Consider the following 24,256-nt stretch of genomic DNA (forward strand, 5'->3'; position numbering starts at 1 on the left):
ACCTTTCACATTTGCAGTATTTACCTAAAATAATAGGATAATTATCCCCTTCTTAGTTTTAGTATTTTGTTGTTTAAAAAAAAAATAACTTTAAACTAATATACAATAATATAATGACAATTCTCACAAATAGCACAAACATAAGTTTTATTTCCAAATTTAGCACATCATCTCTAAAGTTCCAAAATCACACTATACTATTTCAAAATTAAACCCTAAACTCTATATATTAAACCCTACTTCCTCAAAAAATACCCTAAATGTAAAATAGAGAACTTAAACCTACAACCAAATGTAAAAAGAAATTTAAAATATTGTAAAAGTATAAATAGTGTTATTTTTGGAAGTTTGAATTTTAAACCTTAAACTATAAATATTGAAGTGTTGTTGTTGTTACATAATTCTGCTATGGATGACGACAAGAAACATCTTCCTTTATGGATTGGTTGGCAGCTGTGGAAATCAAGAAATGACCTTATCTTCAATAAAGTTTGGGAAGTAGATTCAGTTATTACCAAAGCTACTGATGATGTTACAGAATGGCTTGCAGCGACGTAACCATCTGCACAACAATCTAGTCGCACCATTCTGCCAGATATACCCACTCAATCATCTCAATGGCAACCACCACCAACATAATTAGTCAAAGTGAACTACGATGGAAGCTTTCATTACCATGATGGAAGTATTGGGGTTGGTTGGGTAATCCGTGATGATAAAGGTACGTATCTGTTATCCGGCAGCTCAAAACTCAAGCAAGCATCTAATCCTTGGAGACCGAAGGACTAGCCCTGCTACATGCTATTCAATCGACTTGGTGTCGAGGTTACCGAAAAGTGATTCTAGAAGGAGATTGCAAACCTCTAGATGATCTTTTACATCAACGAACAACGAGCATAACTATGGAAAATCTCCTAGTTGATATCTGCAGTTGGGCGAATCTTTTTACTAATATATCTTTTCCCCTTCTTCGGCGAGAGTGCAATCAGGTTGCTGATAGATTAGCTAAACAAGCTCATTTTCAACAAGAAACTGCTGGTATATATTTTTATCCTCCATTGTATTTACGGAGTTGTTTATTTCAAGACTATATACCAAACTCTAGTATTTAATAAAAGTCAATAAAAAATAAGAAATGGTAAGAAAAATGTATTTTTGAAAAGGAGTATTTACAAAAATATATTCCTTTTTGATTATCTGTAGATATATTATATGAAAGTGCAAAAACACTCTCTAGTGATTACCACATCGTCTAAGTGACCCCTTTAGATTCCGGGTGTTTTGGGACTTAAACCGCAATTTTAGAATCTCAAAACAAAATAAAAAGAAAAACAGGTAAAAGATATGGATCATGAATTATAAATTTGTAAATAACAGTATTGAAATAATGAAAATTATTTAAATCATCTTATTTTATTGGTGGAAATAATATTTAAATCGTCTAGTTGCCATTGAAAAATATTCTACATTATCTTTCCCTTGTCAACGTTTATTACTACATTTTTATACACAACAATAAATGGTTTCATTAACTAATCCAATGAACTAGTCATATATATTGTCAATAAGCCGTAAGAATTATTATTTTTATTTTTAAAGAAAGACCGTTAAAAGTCTGATATGTCAACGAAGACTTTTGAGAAAGAGAGAAGAGTGGAAGACTTTTGAGAAAGAGAGAAGAGTGGAAGACTTTTGAGAAAGAGAGAAGAGTGGAAGACTTGACAGGATCGGAGCACAGCTTTCAAATTTCAGATCCAACTTTTTTTCTTTTTCGTCTTCTTCACAATCTCTCGTCGTATACAACAATGGCCTCTATGGAAGTATCACTACCGTTGATCCACGAGCATCTTATGATGCCTTGGAATAATCTGAGGAAAGGCGATTGTTGTGGCTGCTTGGAAGCTGTCAGTGATGGGTACACGAGCAACATGTTATTGCAAAGCTGCGATTTTTTCGTCCACAAGAAATGTGGCGAGTCCTCAGAATATGTCGAACATCCATCTCACCCCAATCACACTCTCAAGCTTGTACGTAAACAAGATCATTGTTGCGATTTGTGTGGACTGTGTATAAATGTGGATCTGTGTTATTGTTGAGAATTGAGTTCTTGATTAAATCTGCAACAAAGAGAAATCAGTCAGTCGAAGAACAAAGAAGAAGAAGCAAAGCAGCAAAGCTCCCGTAAAGAAGAAAACGTTGTCGGAGAAGAGACGACGTGAAGAGAGGAGTCAAGGGAGGAGAAGAAAGTCAACAAACCATTTGGGTTTGTGTTTTGTGAATTGGGCCATCGGTGATGATAAGGCCCATATGAATAAGTGTTTAGTTAAGGTCCAACAAGAAGAGTTGTGATAACTAAAGTAAACCTAGTCATAGTTAGAGTATAAGTGAGTTGTTAAGAGTTGTTGAATGTGTAAGAGTGAATCAAGGAACTAGAGTTCCAATGAGTAAGTAGAGTGGCTACTAGTGTGGCTTGTGTAAGAGAGTAGAAGTATGGCCTAAGGTATGGGCATAAGTGTGTGTGTGGCAAGTGGAGAGAAACTACTATATGTATGTGTGCTTGTGTTGTAAGGAAGATATCCTTGAGATCCAATAAAGAAAATGTAGACAATTAATGTGTGTTCTCTCTTCTCTCTTACAAATCGTTTGTCATATGAAAAGAAACAAAGAAAGAACAAGAGAGTAAAGAGAGAGTCTTTATGCTTCTGTTAGAGTAAGAGAAACAGAGCATACAAGTGAGTGTAAGGGAGATGGTGAACCTCTTAAGAAAGAGTTAAGAGGAAGATCCTGAAATGTCAACAGTTATCGCTGCGAGATCTGTGACTTCAATGTGGATCTACACTGTGCCAAGTACCCACCACCAGAGGTTCTTGTCATTAAAAAGACGCATCACCACAAGCTCACCCTTTTCAAAGAACAAATCGAGTTCGTGTGTGGTGCTAAATGTTGGAAGATTGGTACTGGGTTCCCATATAAATGTCATGAATGTGATGTATCCTTCCATGTGAATTGCGTATGGCGTCCATCAGAGTTAAAACCCCAGTCAGAGGTAAACCACTCTTCCCACTCCTCGCACCCTCTTAAGCTTAACACAGGTCAACCACCAGACTATTCTGATGGAAAATGTCGTCTTTGCGGAAAAGAGATTGATGAATTATATTATCATTGTTCTTCGTGCAACTTCACCTTGGATATGCAATTGTGTTCTAAACCCACCACCAGAAACTTTGCGTGATACGAAAGCTCATGATCACACACTCATTCTTCTCCCAAGACTCGATTCGTTTACATGTAACGCTTGCGGGTTGAAGGGAGATCGAAGCCCTTACTTATGTGTTCAATGTGGTTTCATGATCCACCAAGACTGTCTTGACCTTCCACGCGTCATAAAGACTAATCGTCATGGTCACCGTATCTCTCGCACTTCTGTTCTTGGTGTTGTGAATTCTATTTGTGGAGTTTGCCTCGAGAACATGGATTGGACTTGTGGGGGTTATTCTTGTCAGAGGTGTCCTGGCTATTTTGTTCATTCTAAATGTGCTACTAGAAGCGATGTGTGGAATGGGGAAGAACTCGAAGGAGTACCTGAAGAAAAAGAATATTTAGATCCATATGTGGTTATAGAAGACAACACAATACAACATTTCAGCCACCAAGAGCATTGACTTAGGCTCCACGTTAATAGTGTTATATGGGAGGAAGAGAACAAGCGGTGCAGAGCATGCACCCATCCCATCGGTCTCCAATCTTTCTACAGGTATATTGAATGTGATTTCATTCTACACAAAACCTGCGCTGGATTTCTTAGAAGGAGATGGCATATGTTGGACAATGAACAACTGACTTTAGTTACAAACGAGGACAATATTTTTGAGTGTTATGCTTGTCACAGAATATCCAATGGTTTCAGGTACCAGCATGAGGACAAGGAATTAGATGTCCTATGCGGAACAATTCCTGAGCCATTTTACCATCCAAGTCATCCCCATCATCCATTATATTACATTCCACAAGACGAAGAAACAAAATGCAATGGTTGCAACGAGTTGGCATCTCCTGTGTTGACGTGCATTGAAAACGACTGTGGATTTTTCTTGGATTTTAAATGTGCCACTTTACCACTTGTGGTAAAACATAGCATTGATAACGATCATCCTTTCTCACTATATTATGGCAAAGAGGCAAGTGGTAAACACTGGTGTGACATTTGTGGGAAAGAAACCAATATAGAAACATTAGTGCTCCACCAAAAATTCGCCACTGCACTTGTAAGTTTGGATGTAATTGTTTTTGGTATCCTAAAACAAGACATCACGAAAGTCGGGACAGCATTAGCCACATATTTAATCATTACCTTTTTCCCCCCTTTCGAAAGCAAATTTGCCGTCCAACCATTCGTTCGACTCTGAATTCGTTCACGAATAAAGGAAAAAACTTTGGTTTTTGCCCCACCCAAGCTTTCAGGTAAACCTAGATATGACCCCATACCGCCCAAGGTTGTGATCCCAAGGACATCCTGTAATTCCGACTTCTTTGTGTCATCAATCTTATGGCCAAACTGAACCGATGACTTGACAAAATTTATTTGTTGTCCTGAAGCAGATTCATACTGTTTTAGGATATCTAAAATTACCCGACATTGTTCCCTATCCGCCTTACAGGAAAACAGACTATCATCTGCTAACAACAAATGTGTAATAGATGGGCATTTATTCGCCACTTTTATCCCAGTAATAAGCTTGTTTGTTTCTGCCTTCCGTATATTTGCAATTAAAACCTCCATACATAAAATGAACAAATAAGGAGAAAATTGATCCCCCTGCCGTAACCCCCTCTGAGGAATGATCAAACCATTGGGCTGGCCATTGAGAAGAACTCTATACTCAACCGAAGTGACACAAAACATTATCCACGACACCCATACCTCTACAAACCCCATTTTGTGTAACAAAGTCGCGAGAAAGTCCCACTCAACTCTATCATAAGCCTTACTCATATATGTTTTTATTGCTATAAATTGCCCTTTACAAGACGGGTTGGTACGTAAACCGTGAAACATCTCTTGTGCAATAAGGATATTATCTGAGATCAATCGGCCAGGAACAAAAGCCAATTGGGTCTCAAAAATAAGGCCTGGTAAAACTCTCTTAAGCCGCTGGCACAATATTTTTGAAATGATTTTATATCCCACATTACATAGGCTAATCGGACGCAATTCTGCCATCCTAGTTGGCTTGGCCACCTTTGGAATAAGACAAATATGAGTTCGATTAAGATTGTTATCAAAAATCCCCTCCACAAAAACCTATTAACCAAAGCCACAAGATCTAATTTCACTATACCCCAAGCTTTCTGGAAAAACAAAGCGGTCATCCCGTTTGGACCTGGGACTTTATCCGGGTGCATCATAAACAAAGCTGACTTTACCTCGGCCTCTGTTGCCGGACCTATAAACCGCTCATTCTCCTCATATGTAATAACCGGGTTTACCTCCCTTAAGATCTCCTCCAAATTGGCCAGATTTGTTGAAGTAAACAATTCCTCGAAATATGATACTGCCGTGTCACAAATGTCACCATCCTCAGTTGACCAAATATTATCCTTAGAAAACAAACCTGTAATCTGATTGCGAGCACGTCACTGCTTTGTTTGGGCATGAAAATATTTTGAATTTTTGTCTTTCAATCGCATCCACTTATTCTGACTCTTTTGATACCAATAAATTTCTTCATCCTCGTATGCTTGGCGCAACCTATTTTGTAAATCCGAGATCACAGAAGAAGGAATAGAATCATCCTCCAGAGCCACCTCTAATTGACGTTTCAAATCCTCAATGGTGTCCCTGCCGAAAGGAACTTGTGATTTGCGCCACTGGGAGATTGCCCTTCGGTAATTCATAATTTTATCCACAAAGGAATCTGAACCCGGGTCCAAATCCCCGTCCCAGCCCATATTAATCGCATCCATCAATCACGCCTTACCAATCCAGCGACGGTCGAAAATAAAGGTCTGTTTCCCCCGCGGCCGCTTGGCACCAATATTAACCACGAGAGGCTTATGATCTGATGCTATCATCGGCAAATATTCAGTGACTGTGTCCAGGAACAACTCATGCCAATCTTCATTCCCTAACGCTCTGTCCAACCGACAACGGATTGGTTTTTTGTCCCGCCAACCTCTCCAGGACAGACAATCCCCAAGATAGGGAAACTCCAAAAAACCACAATTCTGAATCATTCCATTAAAAGAAAAGAAAGACGAAGGATGTCGTAACTTCTCCCCACGCTTTTCATGGTTCCCTCGCAGCTCATTAAAGTCCCCAACCACAAACCAAGGAGAGGAACGAGTAGTACTAATTCGTACCAGACGTTCCCAAACCAAATCCCGATTCTTAGGAACTGGATCACCATATATAAAAGTTAAGTGGATTATCCGTCCTTTAAAAACCGCTTCAATATCAATTAACCGATTAGACTCGAACAAAATCGTTACCTGAAAATCAGCTTGATTGTAAAAAAGAGCCATACCTCCACTACAACCAATATGTTCAACTGTTTTAAGATTCTTGTATCCAAAATGACCCACAAATTTTTCTAAGACAAAGTACGATTGTTTCGTTTCCATAAGAAATAAAAAATCAGGTCGATGTTTGGTCCATAAATCCCGGAAATTACCAATGGTGGCCTTGTTACCCAGGCCTTGACAATTCCAACTTACTAAAAAACTTGAAAATTTTGGGGGTGAAGCCACCCACAATGATCTCCTCCCACCCTTAGGAAAAGGAGAGCATGACAAGAAACACCGATACACCGTTGGACCCTATGCAATAAAAATATACAAACCAGAAATCCCATGAAATTATAAAGATAGTTGTGGGTAATATTTACAGCAGATATAAGAGGAAAGGGCCAAAAACTTTCTGCAAAACTCAACATATGTAAGAAAGCCCAACCACTAGAGGCTACACCACCAAAATAAGAAATCTGTATAGTCGAGTAAATAAAAAACAGGCCAAGGAAGGGCCCATGAACCGATAGCCACCTAAACCTCATATTGAAACATAGACAAACACCGTACAAATCCAAATACCGAAATAAACATAAGAACGAAACGTGAAACCAAAAGAAGGGCCAACAGGTTTTATTTATTACTCGAAAACTTGAAGAACATCGGGTACAACCCAGAAAAATACAAGAGAAAAGCAACAATAACAACCGAAGCATAAGAAGAATACAACCATATGGATCAACCGTTGGTGCTTTATTCAAAGAAAACAGAAAAAGAGAAAACAAAAACCACAAAGGAGCCCAGACCAAGGCTTGCTCACCACCATGCTGCCCTCTACTTACGATACTGTTGAGAATTGAGTTCTTGATTAAATCTGCAACAAAGAGAAAGAAGAAATCAGTGAGTCGAAGAACAAAGAAAAAGAAGCAAAGCTCCGTGAAGAAGAAGAAGAAGAGTCAACGACAAGAAAAAGGTCAACAAGCCTGTGTGTTTTGTCATGGGCTACTAACTTGATTTAGGCCCAAAGAGAAAGATGTTTTTGGTGGTCCATGTGGAAGATGGACTCGACAAGTAGAAGCAAGAGACCAAGGACAAGACAAAGTAGAAAGTTGTGTTGTGACTTAGTCATTTGTTTGGTTAAAGCCTAGCTAAGAGAGTTGTTGTAATAGTAGTGTGGCTTGTGTAAGAAAGCAAACCTATGATGTGTAAGGGTTAGTACCTAGGAGCGTGGTCTAATGTGTAAGAGTCATGATGGTCTTAAGTATGGGAGCATGTGGGAGGTGCAACTAGTAGAAGTAGTATAAGTATGATGTGTGTGTTGTAAGAAAGTATCCTTGAGATCCGAAAATAAAATGTAGACAATTAATGTGTGTTCTCTCTTCTCTCTTACAAATCGTTTGTCATATGAAAAGAAACAAAGAAAGAACAAGAGAGTAAAGAGAGAGTCTTTATGCTTCTGTTAGAGTAAGAGAAACAGAGCATACAAGTGAGTGTAAGGGAGATGGTGAACCTCTTAAGAAAGACTTAAGAGGAAGATCCTGAAATGTCAACAGTTATCGCTGCGAGATCTGTGACTTCAATGTGGATCTACACTGTGCCAAGTACCCACCACCAGAGGTTCTTGTCATTAAAAAGACGCATCACCACAAGCTCGCCCTTTTCAAAGAACAAATCGAGTTCGTGTGTGGTGCTAAATGTTGGAAGATTGGTACTGGGTTCCCATATAAATGTCATGAATGTGATGTATCCTTCCATGTGAATTGCGTATGGCGTCCATCAGAGTTAAAACCCCAGTCAGAGGTAAACCACTCTTCCCACTCCTCGCACCATCTTAAGCTTAACACAGGTCAACCACCAGACTATTCTGATGGAAAATGTCGTCTTTGCGGAAAAGAGATTGATGAATTATATTATCATTGTTCTTCGTGCAACTTCACCTTGGATATGCATTGTGTTCTAAACCCACCACCAGAAACTTTGCGTGATACGAAAGCTCATGATCACACACTCATTCTTCTCCCAAGACTCGATTCGTTTACATGTAACGCTTGCGGGTTGAAGGGAGATCGAAGCCCTTACTTATGTGTTCAATGTGGTTTCATGATCCACCAAGACTGTCTTGACCTTCCACGCGTCATAAAGACTAATCGTCATGGTCACCGTATCTCTCGCACTTCTGTTCTTGGTGTTGTGAATTCTATTTGTGGAGTTTGCCTCGAGAACATGGATTGGACTTGTGGGGGTTATTCTTGTCAGAGGTGTCCTGGCTATTTTGTTCATTCTAAATGTGCTACTAGAAGCGATGTGTGGAATGGGGAAGAACTCGAAGGAGTACCTGAAGAAAAAGAATATTTAGATCCATATGTGGTTATAGAAGACAACACAATACAACATTTCAGCCACCAAGAGCATTGGCTTAGGCTCCACGTTAATAGTGTTATATGGGAGGAAGAGAACAAGCGGTGCAGAGCATGCACCCATCCCATCGGTCTCCAATCTTTCTACAGGTGTATTGAATGTGATTTCATTCTACACAAAACCTGCGCTGGATTTCTTAGAAGGAGATGGCATATGTTGGACAATGAACAACTGACTTTAGTTACAAACTAGGACAATATTTTTGAGTGTTATGCTTGTCACAGAATATCCAATGGTTTCAGGTACCAGCATGAGGACAAGGAATTAGATGTCCTATGCGGAACAATTCCTGAGCCATTTTACCATCCAAGTCATCCCCATCATCCATTATATTACATTCCACAAGACGAAGAAGCAAAATGCAATGGTTGCAACGAGTTGGCATCTCCTGTGTTGACGTGCATTGAAAACGACTGTGGATTTTTCTTGGATTTCAAATGTGCCACTTTACCACTTTTGGTAAAACATAGCATTGATAACGATCATCCTTTCTCACTATATTATGGCAAAGAGGCAAGTGGTAAACACTGGTGTGACATTTGTCGAAAAGAAACCAATATAGAAACATGGTTCTACACATGTAAAGATCACCAAGATAGTTTGCATATAGATTGTATGGTGGGAGACTTTTCAGGGCTCATGCCAACAACCACAATAGAGGTTTTAAGCAGATCATTTAAGGTGGCTCTCAATAATGGTGTCACTCGCCCATTTTGTAGATGGTGTAAGTCACGTTGTATGTATCCTTTCATGCTCAAGATGCTTGGAACCTCAGATTCATACGTTTGCTCTGCTGGTTGCCTATTTAACGTGCTAGTTCCCACCAGGCGAAGGGGATCGATAAAGAATGTGTGTTAAATATATTGCTTTGGTTCATTTGTATTTCTTGTGAACTCTTTTTTTCTTTTCTTGTGAATGTACTTTTGTTTTTCAAAATGTGTGTTCTGATCTTTATTATATTTCTATTATGACATGATTTTCACATACAATATTTTCTTTTTAATGGAATTATGTAAAATCATTAATAAAATTAAGATTCTCCGTACTCTAGAATTTATAATTGTTTTTATTTTAACATCATAGTATATGTTGTAATATTTGTGGAATGCTACAAAATAAAAACAACTTGCAAACATAATGTATACTTTATATATACTAGAAAGTCGACCGGTGCCTTGCCGCGCGGAAAAGTGAAAACTTTAAATAATTTACATTGATAAATCATGTTTTAGAGTAGAGCTGCACAAGAAAATCCGCATCAGTAGATCTTCCATAAAATCCAATCGAATGCTTTTTTCTAATGCATCGCCTACCTGAATCTGATCAGGTATACCCAAACATCCGAACTTATACATCCTTAATTGTAACACTAATTCCTGATCTTATAAACCTCTTTTCTTTCTTTTGTAACACTTGATTCTCTAATAGTAACTCTACTTGAACTTAGTGTTTTAGTGTTTGCAATGGTTTTTTTTTTTTTTCTTTCAGTTTGAATTGATATAATATTGTTTTTTTATTAATGATTACATTCACTTTATTTAGTTTGGTACGTTATTAACAATTTGGATTGATTTATTTTTTTCATTGAATTCGGATTGATCTCAGATTTTTTTACTTTGGTACGGATTAAAAAAATATACCAAATGTGATGCAAATCCAAAATATATTTCAAGGTTTTGAGTATAATCCAAGAATATTCAATTCCAGTGAGTGTTTAACCGCGACTCGAAAGCTAAATATACCAGAGCGGATGCTACGTTTCCAAACGGAAAACTCGAACCCAAAATATTTTTCCCAAACTCAATTGCCCATTTGTATATTGGGGGATAAAAAAGTCCTTTGAAGGTTAAAATTGACAAATATTTTTTCATTAGCTTTAGTTTTTTCCGATATATCAAATTTTGAGTGCTGACGATGTTGCAATAAAAATGATAATCATAGCGGGAAATAGAAAGATTTAAGAGAGGACAACATATGCTATATCCAATTGAAGATTATCAACACCAGCGACACGCTGTAAAAATGAAAAAACTATAAGACTATAAGAGGATATATCACACCAACGAAAACGTGACATTTTAACGAGAACAAACGGTTTTAATTATTTAACTAGATTAGGATCTGTGCTAGAGCACGGATTGAAATTCATTTTATTTATATTATAATTTTAAAATAAAAATATAATTTATATGATTATCTTTAAAAGTTTTTTTTGATAAAACATTATGCAATAAAATCATATGCTAAATATGATGGCTTTAAAAAAACACATATTTTGTAAGTTTTATATTTTTAATTTTGTAATTTTATGTTGAGAAATGGTTATGTTTGTTGTTTGTTTTTATTTTAATTTTTGAACTTTTTTAGGTAAGATTTTATTTTCAACTGTATAATAAGATTTCAGAAATCACGATTAAGTATGATAAATTGCCAAGATTTAATTCCTTTTTACGTCTAAGAGTATATTTTTATGCTTAACAATATATATTTTGTAACAATACATGTAATACTAAAGATTTTATTTAGGAAATTGTATAAATCATTGGAAAAAAAAATTAAGAGAATTTTTTGGGATATTCTTAAGTGTATTCATATAGTCCATAGATTGACCATTTAATTTATAACGTTTTTTTTGTAATCAACCTATATTTAATATGTAACATATTTTGTAACCAACTTATGAAAATTGTATAGTCTACAAAAAGAGGTTGTGTACTTCCATTTTATTATTTACTAGGTACTAACCCGCGGAAATCCGTGGGCTGAACTTTTTTTTAAGAAATTTTTTAATAATTTATTTTGTTATTATGTTATTTATAAAGGTTTGTGATTAAAAATTCAGTTTTGTTTATATTAAAATTTTGTATTTTAAAAATGTTTATTGAAAACCTGTCAATAAAACATTTGCATGTAACGAATAAAATTGTTTAAACCTTTGTCAATTAAACGCAATCCTTGCTATAGTTGTGAAGTAAGTAAAAAGATATAACTAATATGTAAAAAGGGCAACTATAGCTATTGAAAGTTATGAAAAACCTCTTAAAAAACAATGTTTTTTTTCTGTGGTTTCCCTTATAATAAGCACCTTTAAGCATTAAATATATTCAAATCTCAACTGAGTTTTATTTTTTTAAAGAACGGTGGCTAAAAGAAAAATATAACTTTTTAAAAATAGATAAAATACTGTATCTATATCTTTTATTTTCTTATTTATTAATTTTTAAAATCTAAGCCGTTAAACGGAACTGTTATATATTTTATTATATTTGATTTTTGATAAAAAAAAAATTAACCCGTGCTGCAAAAGTTTTTTTGATAAATTTTTTTATATAGATTTTATTCGATTAGATTTTAAAATCTTAGCCGTTAATTTTTTTTTAAGTACAAATTTGTTTTGATTCTAATATATATTTTTTTACTTTTCTACAATTTATTTTATTTTATGTGTCCCCAATTTTTGTTTTTTAATTAATTATATTTATTTATTTAATTAATTAATTTGAATTAAGTTTTTCTAATGGCAATTGAATGTAATTTTTTACACATTTTAAGGTTAGTTTCATATTTGTACTTCTCAATTAATATAGTAGGATAGTAGGATTATACAGGGGATTATGAGAAGAATATAGGATGTGAAGAGTAAACATCTCATTGCTCGATGGCGTGGGTGTATGAGAAAAAGTTAAAAGAACACAAACGAAGAAAAATGTACAGAAATAAAATCCATAGGGTCATCTCACATGTATTTTTCGCCCATATAATTTTCTTCTCTTGCGTGCCTAATATGTCAGTATAAATTTCAAATAATCTGCTGATTAAGATAATACCTACTACCACTTTTTCAACATTTACATTCTTTCTTTTCTCACATCCCTTTGCGGCTACTCCTTGGCTTGCTACTCTCCCATCACTGAGGCTTGCACAGCCATTGAATAACTCGTCAGCAGTTCCCCCAACCTTCGTGATGACTAGTTCCCTTTCTCCTCTCCTCACAACTTTTCCTCTGCGTCACACCTGTACTCACCAAAATCTGATTATTCCGAACAATCTAGATTCTCCTTCTTATTAGTCGACCGCAACATAACGCATAACACGGGAAACAAAAATATCAACATAAATGCTTAATCTCTTTGACTTCCTCACGAATGAATGATAACAACAACATGCTTTGGTGACAGTTTTCCTCTATTAAGGTTTGGGAATAAACATAATAGATTAGTACATTAACGAACATAAGCAATGCCAAGAGCAACATCATCAGTTTCTCACAGATATACACGGTCTTTTTATCTAGAATTTGATTATGGTTTTATGAACTCAAGAGTGCTAAAAGTATGAACTCACTTTTATTAGTTTAAGAAAATTCCTCAAAACTTAAACTCTCAATCTCTCTTTCTCTCAAAAACCACACAATAATAATGTCATGCCACGACCCCTATATATAGTAAAATACCAATCCTAATCCTATTAGAAAAACACCTAAGTTTTAGATAACTCCTAAACTTATTTGATCCTTATCACTTTGGATCACAACTCTAATAGGATTAGTATAAGTTATTCCTCAAGTTAACTTCAAACTTAAATTAGCATTCTCCCTCCTAAGCTTGAAATTAACTCCACCCAAGTCTCTCACTCTAATGAGCTCCCTCATCTCTTTAAACTTGATCCTTCCAAGAGCTTTTGTTAGAATATCTGCCTTTTGTTCTTCACCTGGTACATGTTCAACCTCCACCAGTCCTCTCTCAACACACTCTCTAATAAAATGATACCTTGTGTGTATGTGCTTACTCCGCCCATGGAAAACTGGGTTCTTGGTTAGAGCAATGGCAGATTGGTTGTCTATTCGAATAATCACCTTCCCACATGGTAACTCGGTGATCTCTCCAAGCAAATTTTGGAGCCAAATCGCCTGCCTTGCAGCTTCGGTACTAGCCATAAACTCGGCTTCACAAGAAGATAATGCCACTGTGTCTTGTTTTTGTGAGCACCAAGTGATCAGACTTCCTCCAAGATAGAACACATGACCAGTCGTTCTCTTGCCATCATCACGATCCACATTGTGATTGTTGTCATTGTAACCAACTAACTCAGTTGTTGGTGAGACTGATCTTGCAAATGTGAGTCAGAAATTTGTTGTTCCTTGTAGATATCGCAAACACTGCTTCATCACTGCTCCATGTGACTCCTTAGGACTCTGCATATACCGACTCAAAACACCCACACAATATGACAAATCCGGTCTTGTGTGGAGTAAATATCTCAAACATCCAACACTCCTCCTATATTTAGACGCATCTATATCCTTTTCTTTCAGGGACTTTGACAGCTTCAAACCCTCATCCATAGGCGTGTGAACCATATTACAGTCTTTCAATCCTGCTTCCTCCAATATTTTTAAAGTGTAGCGACCTTGCTTTAGTGTAATTACTTCTTTATGTTGGCACACCTCTATCCCAAGATAGTAGGTTAGTTTCCCGAGATCACTCATCTCAAATTTGGACGCCATCTCATTTTTAAAATCCTCTATGGCTTTATGTTTGTTTCTGACACGAACAGGTCGTCAACATATACTGCAATAAGAATAAAACCTTGATGTACCTTTCTCCGATAGACATACGGTTCTTTTGCACATCTCTTGAACTGCAGATCCTTAAGAATTTGATTTAACTTATCATTCCAAGCCCTTAGTGCTTGTTTTAAACCATACAAATCTTTATGCAACTTTTAGACCGTGTCCTCTGATCCTTCTAACAACCTGATCCTTTTACCTCAAAACCCTCTGGCTGAGTAACAAAAACGGTCTCTTTCAACTCACCATGAAGTAACGCTGTTTTCACATCAAGGTGGTGTATCTCCCATCCATTCGTCGCTGCAAGACTGATTAGGAGCCGAATTGTTTCGATTCGAGCAACCAGAGCAAATACCTCTTCAAAATCGATTCCAAATCTCTGCACATACCCCTTAGCTACAAGCCTAGCTTTATACTTATTTATGCTACCATCAGAGTTCCTTTTAACTTTAAATATCCATTTCAAACCTATTGGCTTTGTTCCAAGTGGAAGATCAACAAGACTCCAAGTATGATTCTTAAGAATAGAATGGATTTCTTCCTCACAAGCCTTCATTCATTTTCCTGATTCCTTTGCTTCATAAAAGTCTCTAAGTTCATTGTTTAGACACATCAGCAAACGCTCTCCTTCTTCCTCGGCAAACAGAGCATAATTATCAAGATGATCTGGTAGAACATAGTTCTCAAAGTGTGTCGGCTTCTTCCTTTGTCTTGTAGTTCTCCTTAGTACCAATGGTTTCTCTTTGGTATCTTCGTTACCACTACCAAGAATTTCATTCTCTTCACCATCATCGTGATTATCAGATTCTGATCTGATATCTTCAGTGGTATTACCGCCTTGCTCTGTTTCATACTCTGCTTCTTGAATACCATGGTTACCATAAACTCCCACATTGATGTTGAAGCTTCTGATTTCACCCTGTTCCGAATATCTCTTATCCCAGTCCCAACTTCTTGTCTCATCAAAAATAACATCACGACTAACCACAACCTTCCGAGTTTTAGGATCAAACAAGCGATATGCTTTTGATCCTGGTTTTGTACCCAAGTGTACCAACATTCGTGATCTGTCATCAAGTTTTTTTAAGTGAGGTTGCTCCATCTTTGCAAATCATATGCAACCAAATACTCGAAGATGAGTGAGATTAGGTCTCCTTCCACGAAAAGCTTCATATGGAGTTTTATCATTAAGCGACCTTGTAGCAACCCTGCTCAAAAGATATGTGGCATGGCGTACTGCTTCTTCCCATAAGTAATTTGGAACAAACATATGTTTCAATATGCTTTTAGTCATCTCCATTAAGGTCCTATTGCACCTCTCAACAACACCATTTTGCTGAGGGGTGTATGGAGTCGTAAGTTGCCTCTTAATACCTGAGTCATTGTAGAAAGAATTAAACTCCTGTGATACAAACTCTCCTCCTCTATCTGTTCTGAAAGTTTGTATGTGCTTCCCTGTCTCTTGCTCCACTACAACTTTAAACTTCTTGAATTTGTTGAAAGCTTCACTTTTCTCTTTCAGGAGAATTGTCCACATGTATCCAGAATTATCATCAATAAGAACAAAACCATATATGTTCCCAGCCGCAGTACTTGGTGTTATTGGACCACATAAATCACCGTGAATAAGTTCCAACACTTAGGTTGCTCGAAATGTAGTTGCTTGAGGAAATAATTGTCTTGTCTATTGCCCAAATAGGCAAGAGCTGCAAATTTTTCTTCTCAAACTGTATATGCAGAAGTCCATTGACTAGCTCTCTTTGAATCATGGATTTAATTGATTCAAAATTGACATGCCCCAACCTTGCATGCCATGTATAAGAATTGCTTGAAATAGCAGACTGCAGACACACATTATTTTTAATCCCCATACGAACCTTATAAAGTCGATTTCTAGACTTTAAAGTTTTAACAAGCAACTTTGCTTCATGATCATGTACTGTCAAGTACTCTCCCTTCATCCTCACATCACACCCTGATTTTGTAGCTTGACCAAGGCTGATAATATTACTTTTAAAACCTGGAATAAAATAGACATTAGTCAATGTCCGTCGCGCACCATTCTCATCTGTAAACTTCACAATGCCTTTCCCTTTGATATCTATCCGAGAATCATCACCAAACTTCACTTTATCGTTAATTGAATAATCAACCTTGGAAAAATATCTTAAGCCACCACTCATGTGGTTACTAGCGCCATTATCAAGATACCACATGTCTTCTTCTCCTCTATGCATCTCATTTTTACTAGGTACAACCTTTTTCTCATTTAGAAACACTACCTCATGCATCATGAGCTCATCTGCATTCTCTGTCTCATTGTTGTCCTTTTCTTGTGTTTCTTGCAATTTGAGTAAACGATCTGAACATCTTGAAGCAAAATGTCCATGTTTATCACATCGAAAGCATGTTACCCCTAGTAAATCTCTATTATCGTAAGATCTCCCACGACCTCTTCCTCTATAGTTGTAGCGTCCTCCACGACCTCTACCTCTATAGTCACTACTGTAATCGCGAGTTGGCGGAGCAGGAACTGGAACTGGAACCGGTGAATAGCTAGATTGTGTGTCATTGTTTGCATATAACAACTTAGTTTGGCTCTGATCAGAAATTGTGTGAGCTTCTTCTTCTTCTTCCTCTGAAATACGTTCTTCATATACTTTTAGACGACCAACAATGTCCTCAAAACTCGTTTTATTGAGGTCTAAAACTTGTTCTAATGAAGCTACGATGTGTATATACTTTGTCTGTGGGAGACACTTAAGAAACTTTTAAACAAGTTTCGATTGATCAATGTTTTCTCCAAGAGCTGCAGATATAGAAGAGATCTCTGATAACTTTCCAGAAAAGTCATCAATCTTCTCTGTATCCTTCATCTTGAGCCGATCGAACTCGGCCATTAACGTTTGCAGCCTTGCTTCTTTAACTTTTTCTGCTCTAACATGTCTTGATTGAATGCGTCCCACACTTTCTTTGCCGTGTCCAGTTCTCCAACCTGCAAAATAAGCACTTCTGGGATGGATTGAAACAACAAAGCCATCGCCATATCATTCTTGTCACTATCGCCCCCTGGTGCCTCAATTATTGGCCACACCTTGTGTATCATGAGAAGAATCCTCATCTTCATGGCCCAAATTTTATAGTTAGAGGAGTTTAACATAGGACACTTGAGGGAGGAAGATTCTCCTCCTTCCATTGTCTTCGTCGCTTCAATGATATCTCCGATAGCTCTTATACCAAATCTAGAATTTGATTATGGTTTTATGAACTCAAGAGTGCTAAAAGTATGAACTCACTTTTATTAGTTTAAAAAAATTCCTCAAAACTTAAACTCTCAATCTCTCTTTCTCTCAAAAACCACACAATAATAATGTCATGCCTCGACCCCTATATATAGCAAAACACCAATCCTAATCCTGCTAGAAAAACACCTAAGTTTAAATAACTCCTAAAGTTATTTGATCCTTATCACTTTGGATCACAACTCTAATAGGATTAGTATAACTTATTCCTCAAGTTAACTTCAAACTTAAACTAACATTCTCCCTCCTAAGCTTGAAGTTAATTCCACCCAAGTCTCTCACTCCAATGAGCTCCCTCATCTCTTTAAACTTGATCCTTACAAGAGATTTTGTTAGAATATCTGCCTTTTGTTCTTCACCTGGTACATGTTCAACCTCCACCAGTCCTCTCTCAACACACTCTCTAATAAAATGATACCTTGTGTGTATGTGCTTACTCCGCCCATGGAAAACTGGGTTCTTGGTTAGAGCAATGGCAGATTGGTTGTCTATTCGAATAATCACAATAATAATGTCATGCCTCGACCCCTGTATATAGTAAAACACCAATCCTAATCCTGCTAGAAAAACACGTAAGTTTAGATAACTCCTAAATTTATTTGATCCTAATCACTTTGGATTACAACTCTAATAAGATTAGTATAACTTATTCCTCAAGTTAACTTCAAACATAAACTAACATTTTATTCTCAACATATCACATCAGGAAAAAGTATGGCTAGATATATCCCCTGTTCTAAAAATCGGGATATTCACAGCGCCGCGATTTAGCTCTAAGCTTTATTATTAATCGTTTAAACGATTTTTTAGCCGATTAATGATTTAAGCGTTGAAAATCGCTGATTTATAGCAAAAGTCAAACTTAAGTTTGGGCCTAAATCTAAAAAAAGGCCCATTAACTTATCAACTTGTCTACTTGCACACAAACAATATAAATTGAGGGCAAGCATATTTATAACCAAACATCTCCATAGACTCATTCATTAGTTGTCGATGTGGGATGTTATGTTTCTGCCAAAAATTAATTAATAACCGGTTGGTTTAGTGCTTACTCTCTCTCGAATACTACAACAAAATGCATATATTAGTAATTAATTAATAAAAAGTTTTTTTTTCATGATTTTGTTTTATAAAGACTGAATATATATTATAAAAAACAAAAATAATAAAAAACTAGTCCCCGATTAATCTTCGTTTAATCTCCGATTTTCTTACTAGGCGTTAGGCCTACCCTCACCGCCCGACTAGCGCCTAGCGATTTTTAAACTAGGGGATATATCTAAAGAGCAAAAGATTTACAATGATAATCCAAAATTGGAATAGATCACGTATTGTCTCTATTGCTAATCAACTCCGTTTGGAACTCATGATTTCAGTGATGCCTACAGTTGGTTGAGCATCTAGGCATCAACTCTAGAATTCACTCATCTTTGTAAATAATCAACAATCTTATGATTTTTGTTTTATCTTCGATGGTCGCCTGGTCGGGGCCTCGGGGCCTTCAACCAAATTTTTTCCACTAATCCTTCTCTCTAATCAGCCTTTTAAATTATAAGGTTGTATATTATTAGTAGTAAGTTAACCCATCAACTAACATAGCATCATCGTTTTCTGAAAGCTAATTTTATCATCACGCATACCTCATTTGTCAATTTCACAACAGCATCAACCTTCGTTTTCACATCAACGACAACACTGAGTTATGTAGAAAACAAACATACACTACATCATAATGAGTTGAGTCTCTTTGTACTTGTGACTCTTATATAAACGACACAAACCAAAACGTCACGACTTAAACGTTGCGACTCTGAAACTCAATTATCGACCAACAGTAAAAACTCAAAGAGGAGAACCATGAAATTGAAAGTGACAAATTACCTCGATACTATAGAACACTTTGAATATCATAATCGACGGTGATATCTCTACGGAATCAAAGGAAAAATCACAAATACAAAAGTAGGAACAATAAAGCTATCACTGGGTAAATGCAAAATGAAGTTTTTTAAAAGAAGAAAACCAGGTTTTCTAGGAATTTCTATATATGAGAAAACGAAGGAGTGTGATGCTTGAACGAAGCAGTGTGAACATGTGGATGAGAAGAAATATTTTTTTTCAACCATAATATCAATTTTCTTTTTATCTAAACCGTTAGATTTTACAATAACGTCAACAGACCCTTCAAAAATAGATTTTGCTATTATATATATATATATATATATATATATTTGAAATTTTAACATAAAATAAAATAAAATATATATGAAAAACTAGTCTCTAATTTAAGTTCCATTTTATGACTAAGCTCGAAACCTACTCCAAACGATTTTTTTGAACATGATTACTTAAGAATCGTACAATCTTAATTTTACTGCATATGATACAATACTTTATTACTGAAAATGGTGAACACATCACTATGTTTGTTTTTCCTACAGTTTTTTTCTTTTTTTTTTTTTTTTTTTCGGCTCCTACAGTTTATTTCTTTCATTATATTTTTTTTCGGCAAATCAAATATATTATATCATAAAAAGTTTTACATTATACATGAACCACTCGTATACAACCAATGACACAAATAAAGGAAATTGAACACAATTTCGATAAAATCTGTTATGTCTCCTATCCACATACTCGTAATTGGCTATCATCTTATAGATGAAACTCCAAATTGCTTTTCGCATTACTTTTGTAAAATGAAAAATCTGAAATGTTAGCTTGAAGTGATTCCTACTCTTGTCTTTGAAAACTCAATATAACATGATCGAAACGCCGAATGCATTGATGTCGGTTAGTGGTCATAATTTTCCTTTTCATAGAAGCTGAATTTCTCGACCAAAGAAAAGAGTGAACAACACCATCAGATTCACTAGCCGCCGTTGTCCTTCCCATCACGACCATGACTTGTGTTAGATTATACAAAAGGCTAATCCCATGAATATAACGATGAACTCGTTCCGGTAAAAAGAAAGCTTCCGACCGAGGAAATTTATCACCATCATCAGAAAAGTTTTTCACCTTAACTTTAAAACCATATACTCCACAGCCAATACAATCAATCGATAAGATGAAATACTCCAAACATGGTAATGGGAAAACATCACCATTGGAAAATGTTAACGTCACAAGAAGTCCGTTGATATGTTCAGAAGAGTACTCAACTCAAAAATGTACACAGATAACCAGAAATCCAAGGATACTACTTGATCCCAAATCAATTCGAGAAACATACCCGGTTTGATCTCTGCTGTTAATTCTGTCCACTAGTTTGAATCCTCTATTAATTCCAGGATCAAAAACCCAAGTGTAACCTCCATACCCTCGGGTAAGAGGACAATCACCGGTTAATAACCGGAAAATACACCGACAACAATAGAAAGCGCCGGAAACAAACCTTCTACATGGAAGGACATCACGATTCCATCGAATCGACATTACAGGGGAGGAGCGACATTGTAGAAAAGATGATTCTATCATATCTAGTGAAAGCCTCTGATAGAGTTGATCCATAAACCAGACCAGAAATGGATCCCAGACAAAGATAGAAATCTTATATGGAAATGACAGACTCAATTCCTTACACAACATCATCGTATGAAGACAAAGAGCGTGGGTTTGATAGCCATGATTTGCCATTTCTATGAACTTAAAACCTAAGATTAAGAAGGAAATACAAAGATAATCAACAGAAAAGGGAAATGATGATGGCCGACGCCGGCCGGAAAAGGGAAGAAAAAACGAACGGTTGCTTTGTCTCGTTGATATTGCTCACGAGAGAGAAAAGAAGAAACAGTTGTGTTTTTTTTTTTTGTTGTGCTATTATTCTGTACCTTTTTATATTTCTTTCATCTCTATCTTATAATTCACAAGTAAGTTCTCTAGTAACTGCAGCTCTCTCCTTCCTTCTGACATCTGGCAAAAGTCTCAAATTTTCATCTTCCGCTATTTTAGCTTTAAAAACACTTATTAAAACAATTAAATTTAATTTAACATAAAAAAATCGATTGAAAACTGCGCTTCCAAAAAAAAAAAACTGCAACGCTTCCCTTCCCCCCCCCCCCCCCCACGATCTTATTATGTCCACTTCTCAATTCTTTAACAATAAAACACAGATGATTTCATACAAAAAGCTCTCATCTCTTCTATTTCTGATTCATGTTTCTTGTTGCCTTAATCAGATAAAAAAAATAAAGCTTTGTTCTGATTTTAGGGTTTCCATTATCGCTTGCCTCTTCTTATCGTATTTTTCTCTAATCCAAATGTTTCTCTATTGGGGTTTTGAAATTGTTGAACTATAGTTCCTTACATCAAGAAATTTTGTAATGATCGAGTTACATGAACACCATGGAAAGGAGAAGGTTCTGGCAAATTGAGTTTTTTTTTAGGGTTGATTAATGAACTCATTGTCACAAGACAAGAAGAACAACAACATCAACAAGAATAAGATGGCGCTTAACATTCGTTGTGAATCTTCCAAGGTTCGTTGATTTTGTTTCTCTCCTAATTCTAAATCCTGGGTTTGTTTTTCTTCAGATTATTTGGGTTGATTTGTCTTTGTTTTTTGAATAGCTATGGAAGAGATTTTGCTCTGAGATAACGACGAAGATTGGTCTTCTTACTGAGAACTTGAGATATCTTCTGGCTGGTCATATCCATCAGGTTTACATCTTAAAGTTCTGAACCTTTTGTTTTAACTTTAGTTTCATTTACTGAGAACTTTGATGTATATGATATTCACTCACTTTTGATCCAGTTTGCGGCTAATTCCAGAGTAAAAAGGCATGCCTAATTCTCCAAGGTTTGTGAATAAATTTAAACAGTTTTCATATCACTTTCTTTGACTTGCATGTCTCTCAAGATTAATTCTTTGCCCACAAAAGAGAAACAATATGAATGGCAAAAATTCCAGAGGTGTTTGCAATAGTTCTCATGCTTTAATTTATGTTTTTTTCTCTAATTACTTCAAGTTTCATTAATAGTTCAGTTGTAATGAGACAATTTTCTTTTAAAAGGAACTAATCAACGTTTGTTCCATTGCTTGATAGGATTCCAAGCAAATCTCAAAAAAAACTTTGGAAGAGAAACACATTAAAAAGAAAAAGAAAACTAATCAAAGCTTGGAAGAAGCATGTGTTATCTAGAAAAGCACAAGAGAAAAGGTGAAAAAATAGAGTAAGCCTTCACCTTTTACATACGACGAGATATACAGAAGGCCACCAAAATTTGTTGAATTGGTGGATACATACTGTATATTGGTTTGTTTTTTTTTTTAATATAATGTTATTTTGTTGTTGTTAAAAGTCATCTTTATCCTTTTACTAGATAATAACCCGTCCGATGTGTGAGTTTAGAGTTTTGTAAATAAAATAAAATATATTACAATTTATTTTACATTATTTATAATTTTTTTTTGCTATAATACACTGATTTATATCCATATATAAATAAAATATCTTTTATGTATGTTACCATTAAAAATGTATTTTTACACCTAGGTATATTGTATGTTACAAATATATTATTTACCACCACCTAAAAAATATCTATATGAATAAATTAATAGTGTTATTGGTCTACTATTTTAATGGATTTGGAAATCCAGACAAAAATCACGTGTTATTCAATCATTGATTTTAAAATACTTATCAAAATGATGTGTTATTGGTTCTATGATTTACAAATACTTGTTAAAATCCTATGTTATTCATTTAATGATTTGTTTTTGGATTTCAAAATCTACATTATGTTTTAAATGGATTTGAATGGATTTGAAACTGTAAAATAGAAGGATTCAAATCCAATGATAAAACATGTTATTTCAAAATCCATGTGTTTTGATTTCTAGAATTTAAAATTCTATATGGATTTAGAAATCACTTCTCCAATAACAGCCCCTAAGCCAACTAATATATGTCTCTTTACTTTTACTTTTGCATAGTTTCTTTAATCACTAAAATTGTGGGCTAAAAAAACATTTTGAATAAAAAATAAATTACATCAAAATAGTGTATGACTAACCATAGAGAGAATATCGGTTTTGACTTCCTCCCTTATGGAGAGAACCTTGCGTCCAACCTCCTCCACCATGAAAAGAACCTTCACTCCGTCTTTCTCCCTTGGGGAGATAACCTTGCGTCCAACCTCTCCCACCTTCCTCATTTGGGGAGATAACCTTGTGTCCAACCTCCTCCACCATAGAGAGAACTCGGCTCTACCCTCCTCCTATGTGGAGAGAACTTGTTCACATCTATTAGCTATCTCAAAGTGGCTTGCTCCAGCAAGCAATGAAACTAAAGATCATTTTCCAACATCACAAAATCTTTTGATAGTAACTAATGTTAAATTTCCCAATGCATTCATGAAAGTTTCTTTGACACACCATGATGTAGCCTCGGGTTTTCAAGCTCCTATGAATCTATCAACAACGGTTTATGTTTTTCAAATATATTTATGTTTGTTG

The 24,256-nt window shown here is 35.7% G+C and overlaps 2 protein-coding genes, 1 long non-coding RNA gene and 3 pseudogenes across 4 annotated transcripts; 3 read left to right on the forward strand and 3 right to left on the reverse strand.

Moving 5' to 3' along the window:
* The first annotated feature begins 1,572 nt into the window (after nt 1-1,572).
* Nucleotides 1,573-4,406, forward strand: LOC104709577 (uncharacterized; annotated as a pseudogene).
* A 1,561-nt stretch (nt 4,407-5,967) lies between these two features.
* LOC147940146 (uncharacterized) lies at nt 5,968-6,522 on the reverse strand. The gene has a single exon (XM_087461166.1). The coding sequence runs from the start codon at nt 6,520-6,522 to the stop codon at nt 5,968-5,970; it is 555 nt and encodes a 184-aa protein (XP_087317292.1).
* Nucleotides 6,523-7,111: 589 nt separating this feature from the next.
* Nucleotides 7,112-9,858, forward strand: LOC104709579 (uncharacterized; annotated as a pseudogene). Its single transcript, XR_015563288.1, has one exon. The product of XR_015563288.1 is annotated as an uncharacterized LOC104709579 (transcript).
* A 6,249-nt stretch (nt 9,859-16,107) lies between these two features.
* LOC147940147 (uncharacterized) lies at nt 16,108-17,687 on the reverse strand. Its single transcript, XM_087461167.1, has 2 exons — nt 17,396-17,687; nt 16,108-17,216 (listed from the first exon to the last, which is right to left on the reverse strand). Exons 1-2 carry the CDS (start codon nt 17,685-17,687, stop codon nt 16,108-16,110), a joined length of 1,401 nt encoding a protein of 466 aa, XP_087317293.1.
* A 2,628-nt stretch (nt 17,688-20,315) lies between these two features.
* LOC147940148 (uncharacterized) lies at nt 20,316-21,596 on the reverse strand (annotated as a pseudogene).
* A 183-nt stretch (nt 21,597-21,779) lies between these two features.
* On the forward strand, nt 21,780-23,180 carry LOC104707261 (uncharacterized). Its single transcript, XR_754600.3, has 4 exons — nt 21,780-22,274; nt 22,366-22,455; nt 22,550-22,594; nt 22,842-23,180. It is a non-coding gene; the product is annotated as an uncharacterized LOC104707261 (long non-coding RNA).
* The last annotated feature ends 1,076 nt before the right edge of the window (nt 23,181-24,256 follow it).

The sequence above is a fragment of the Camelina sativa genome, chromosome 8 (assembly GCF_030686135.1).
Source record: "Camelina sativa cultivar CO46 ecotype springtype chromosome 8, ASM3068613v1".
Taxonomy (NCBI): Eukaryota; Viridiplantae; Streptophyta; class Magnoliopsida; order Brassicales; family Brassicaceae; genus Camelina; species Camelina sativa.

What these genes read in the sequence shown, in the direction of transcription:
- LOC147940146 (XM_087461166.1), bottom strand. Translation starts at nt 6,522, where the DNA reads ATGGCTCTTTTTTACAATCAAGCTGATTTTCAGGTAACGATTTTGTTC.
- LOC147940147 (XM_087461167.1), bottom strand. Translation starts at nt 17,687, where the DNA reads ATGGAAGGAGGAGAATCTTCCTCCCTCAAGTGTCCTATGTTAAACTCC. An exon ending in AAAGAAGCAAGGCTGCAAAC is followed by an intron (nt 17,217 to 17,395) that starts GTTAATGGCCGA and finishes TACACATCGTAG; the next exon opens with CTTCATTAGAACAAGTTTTA.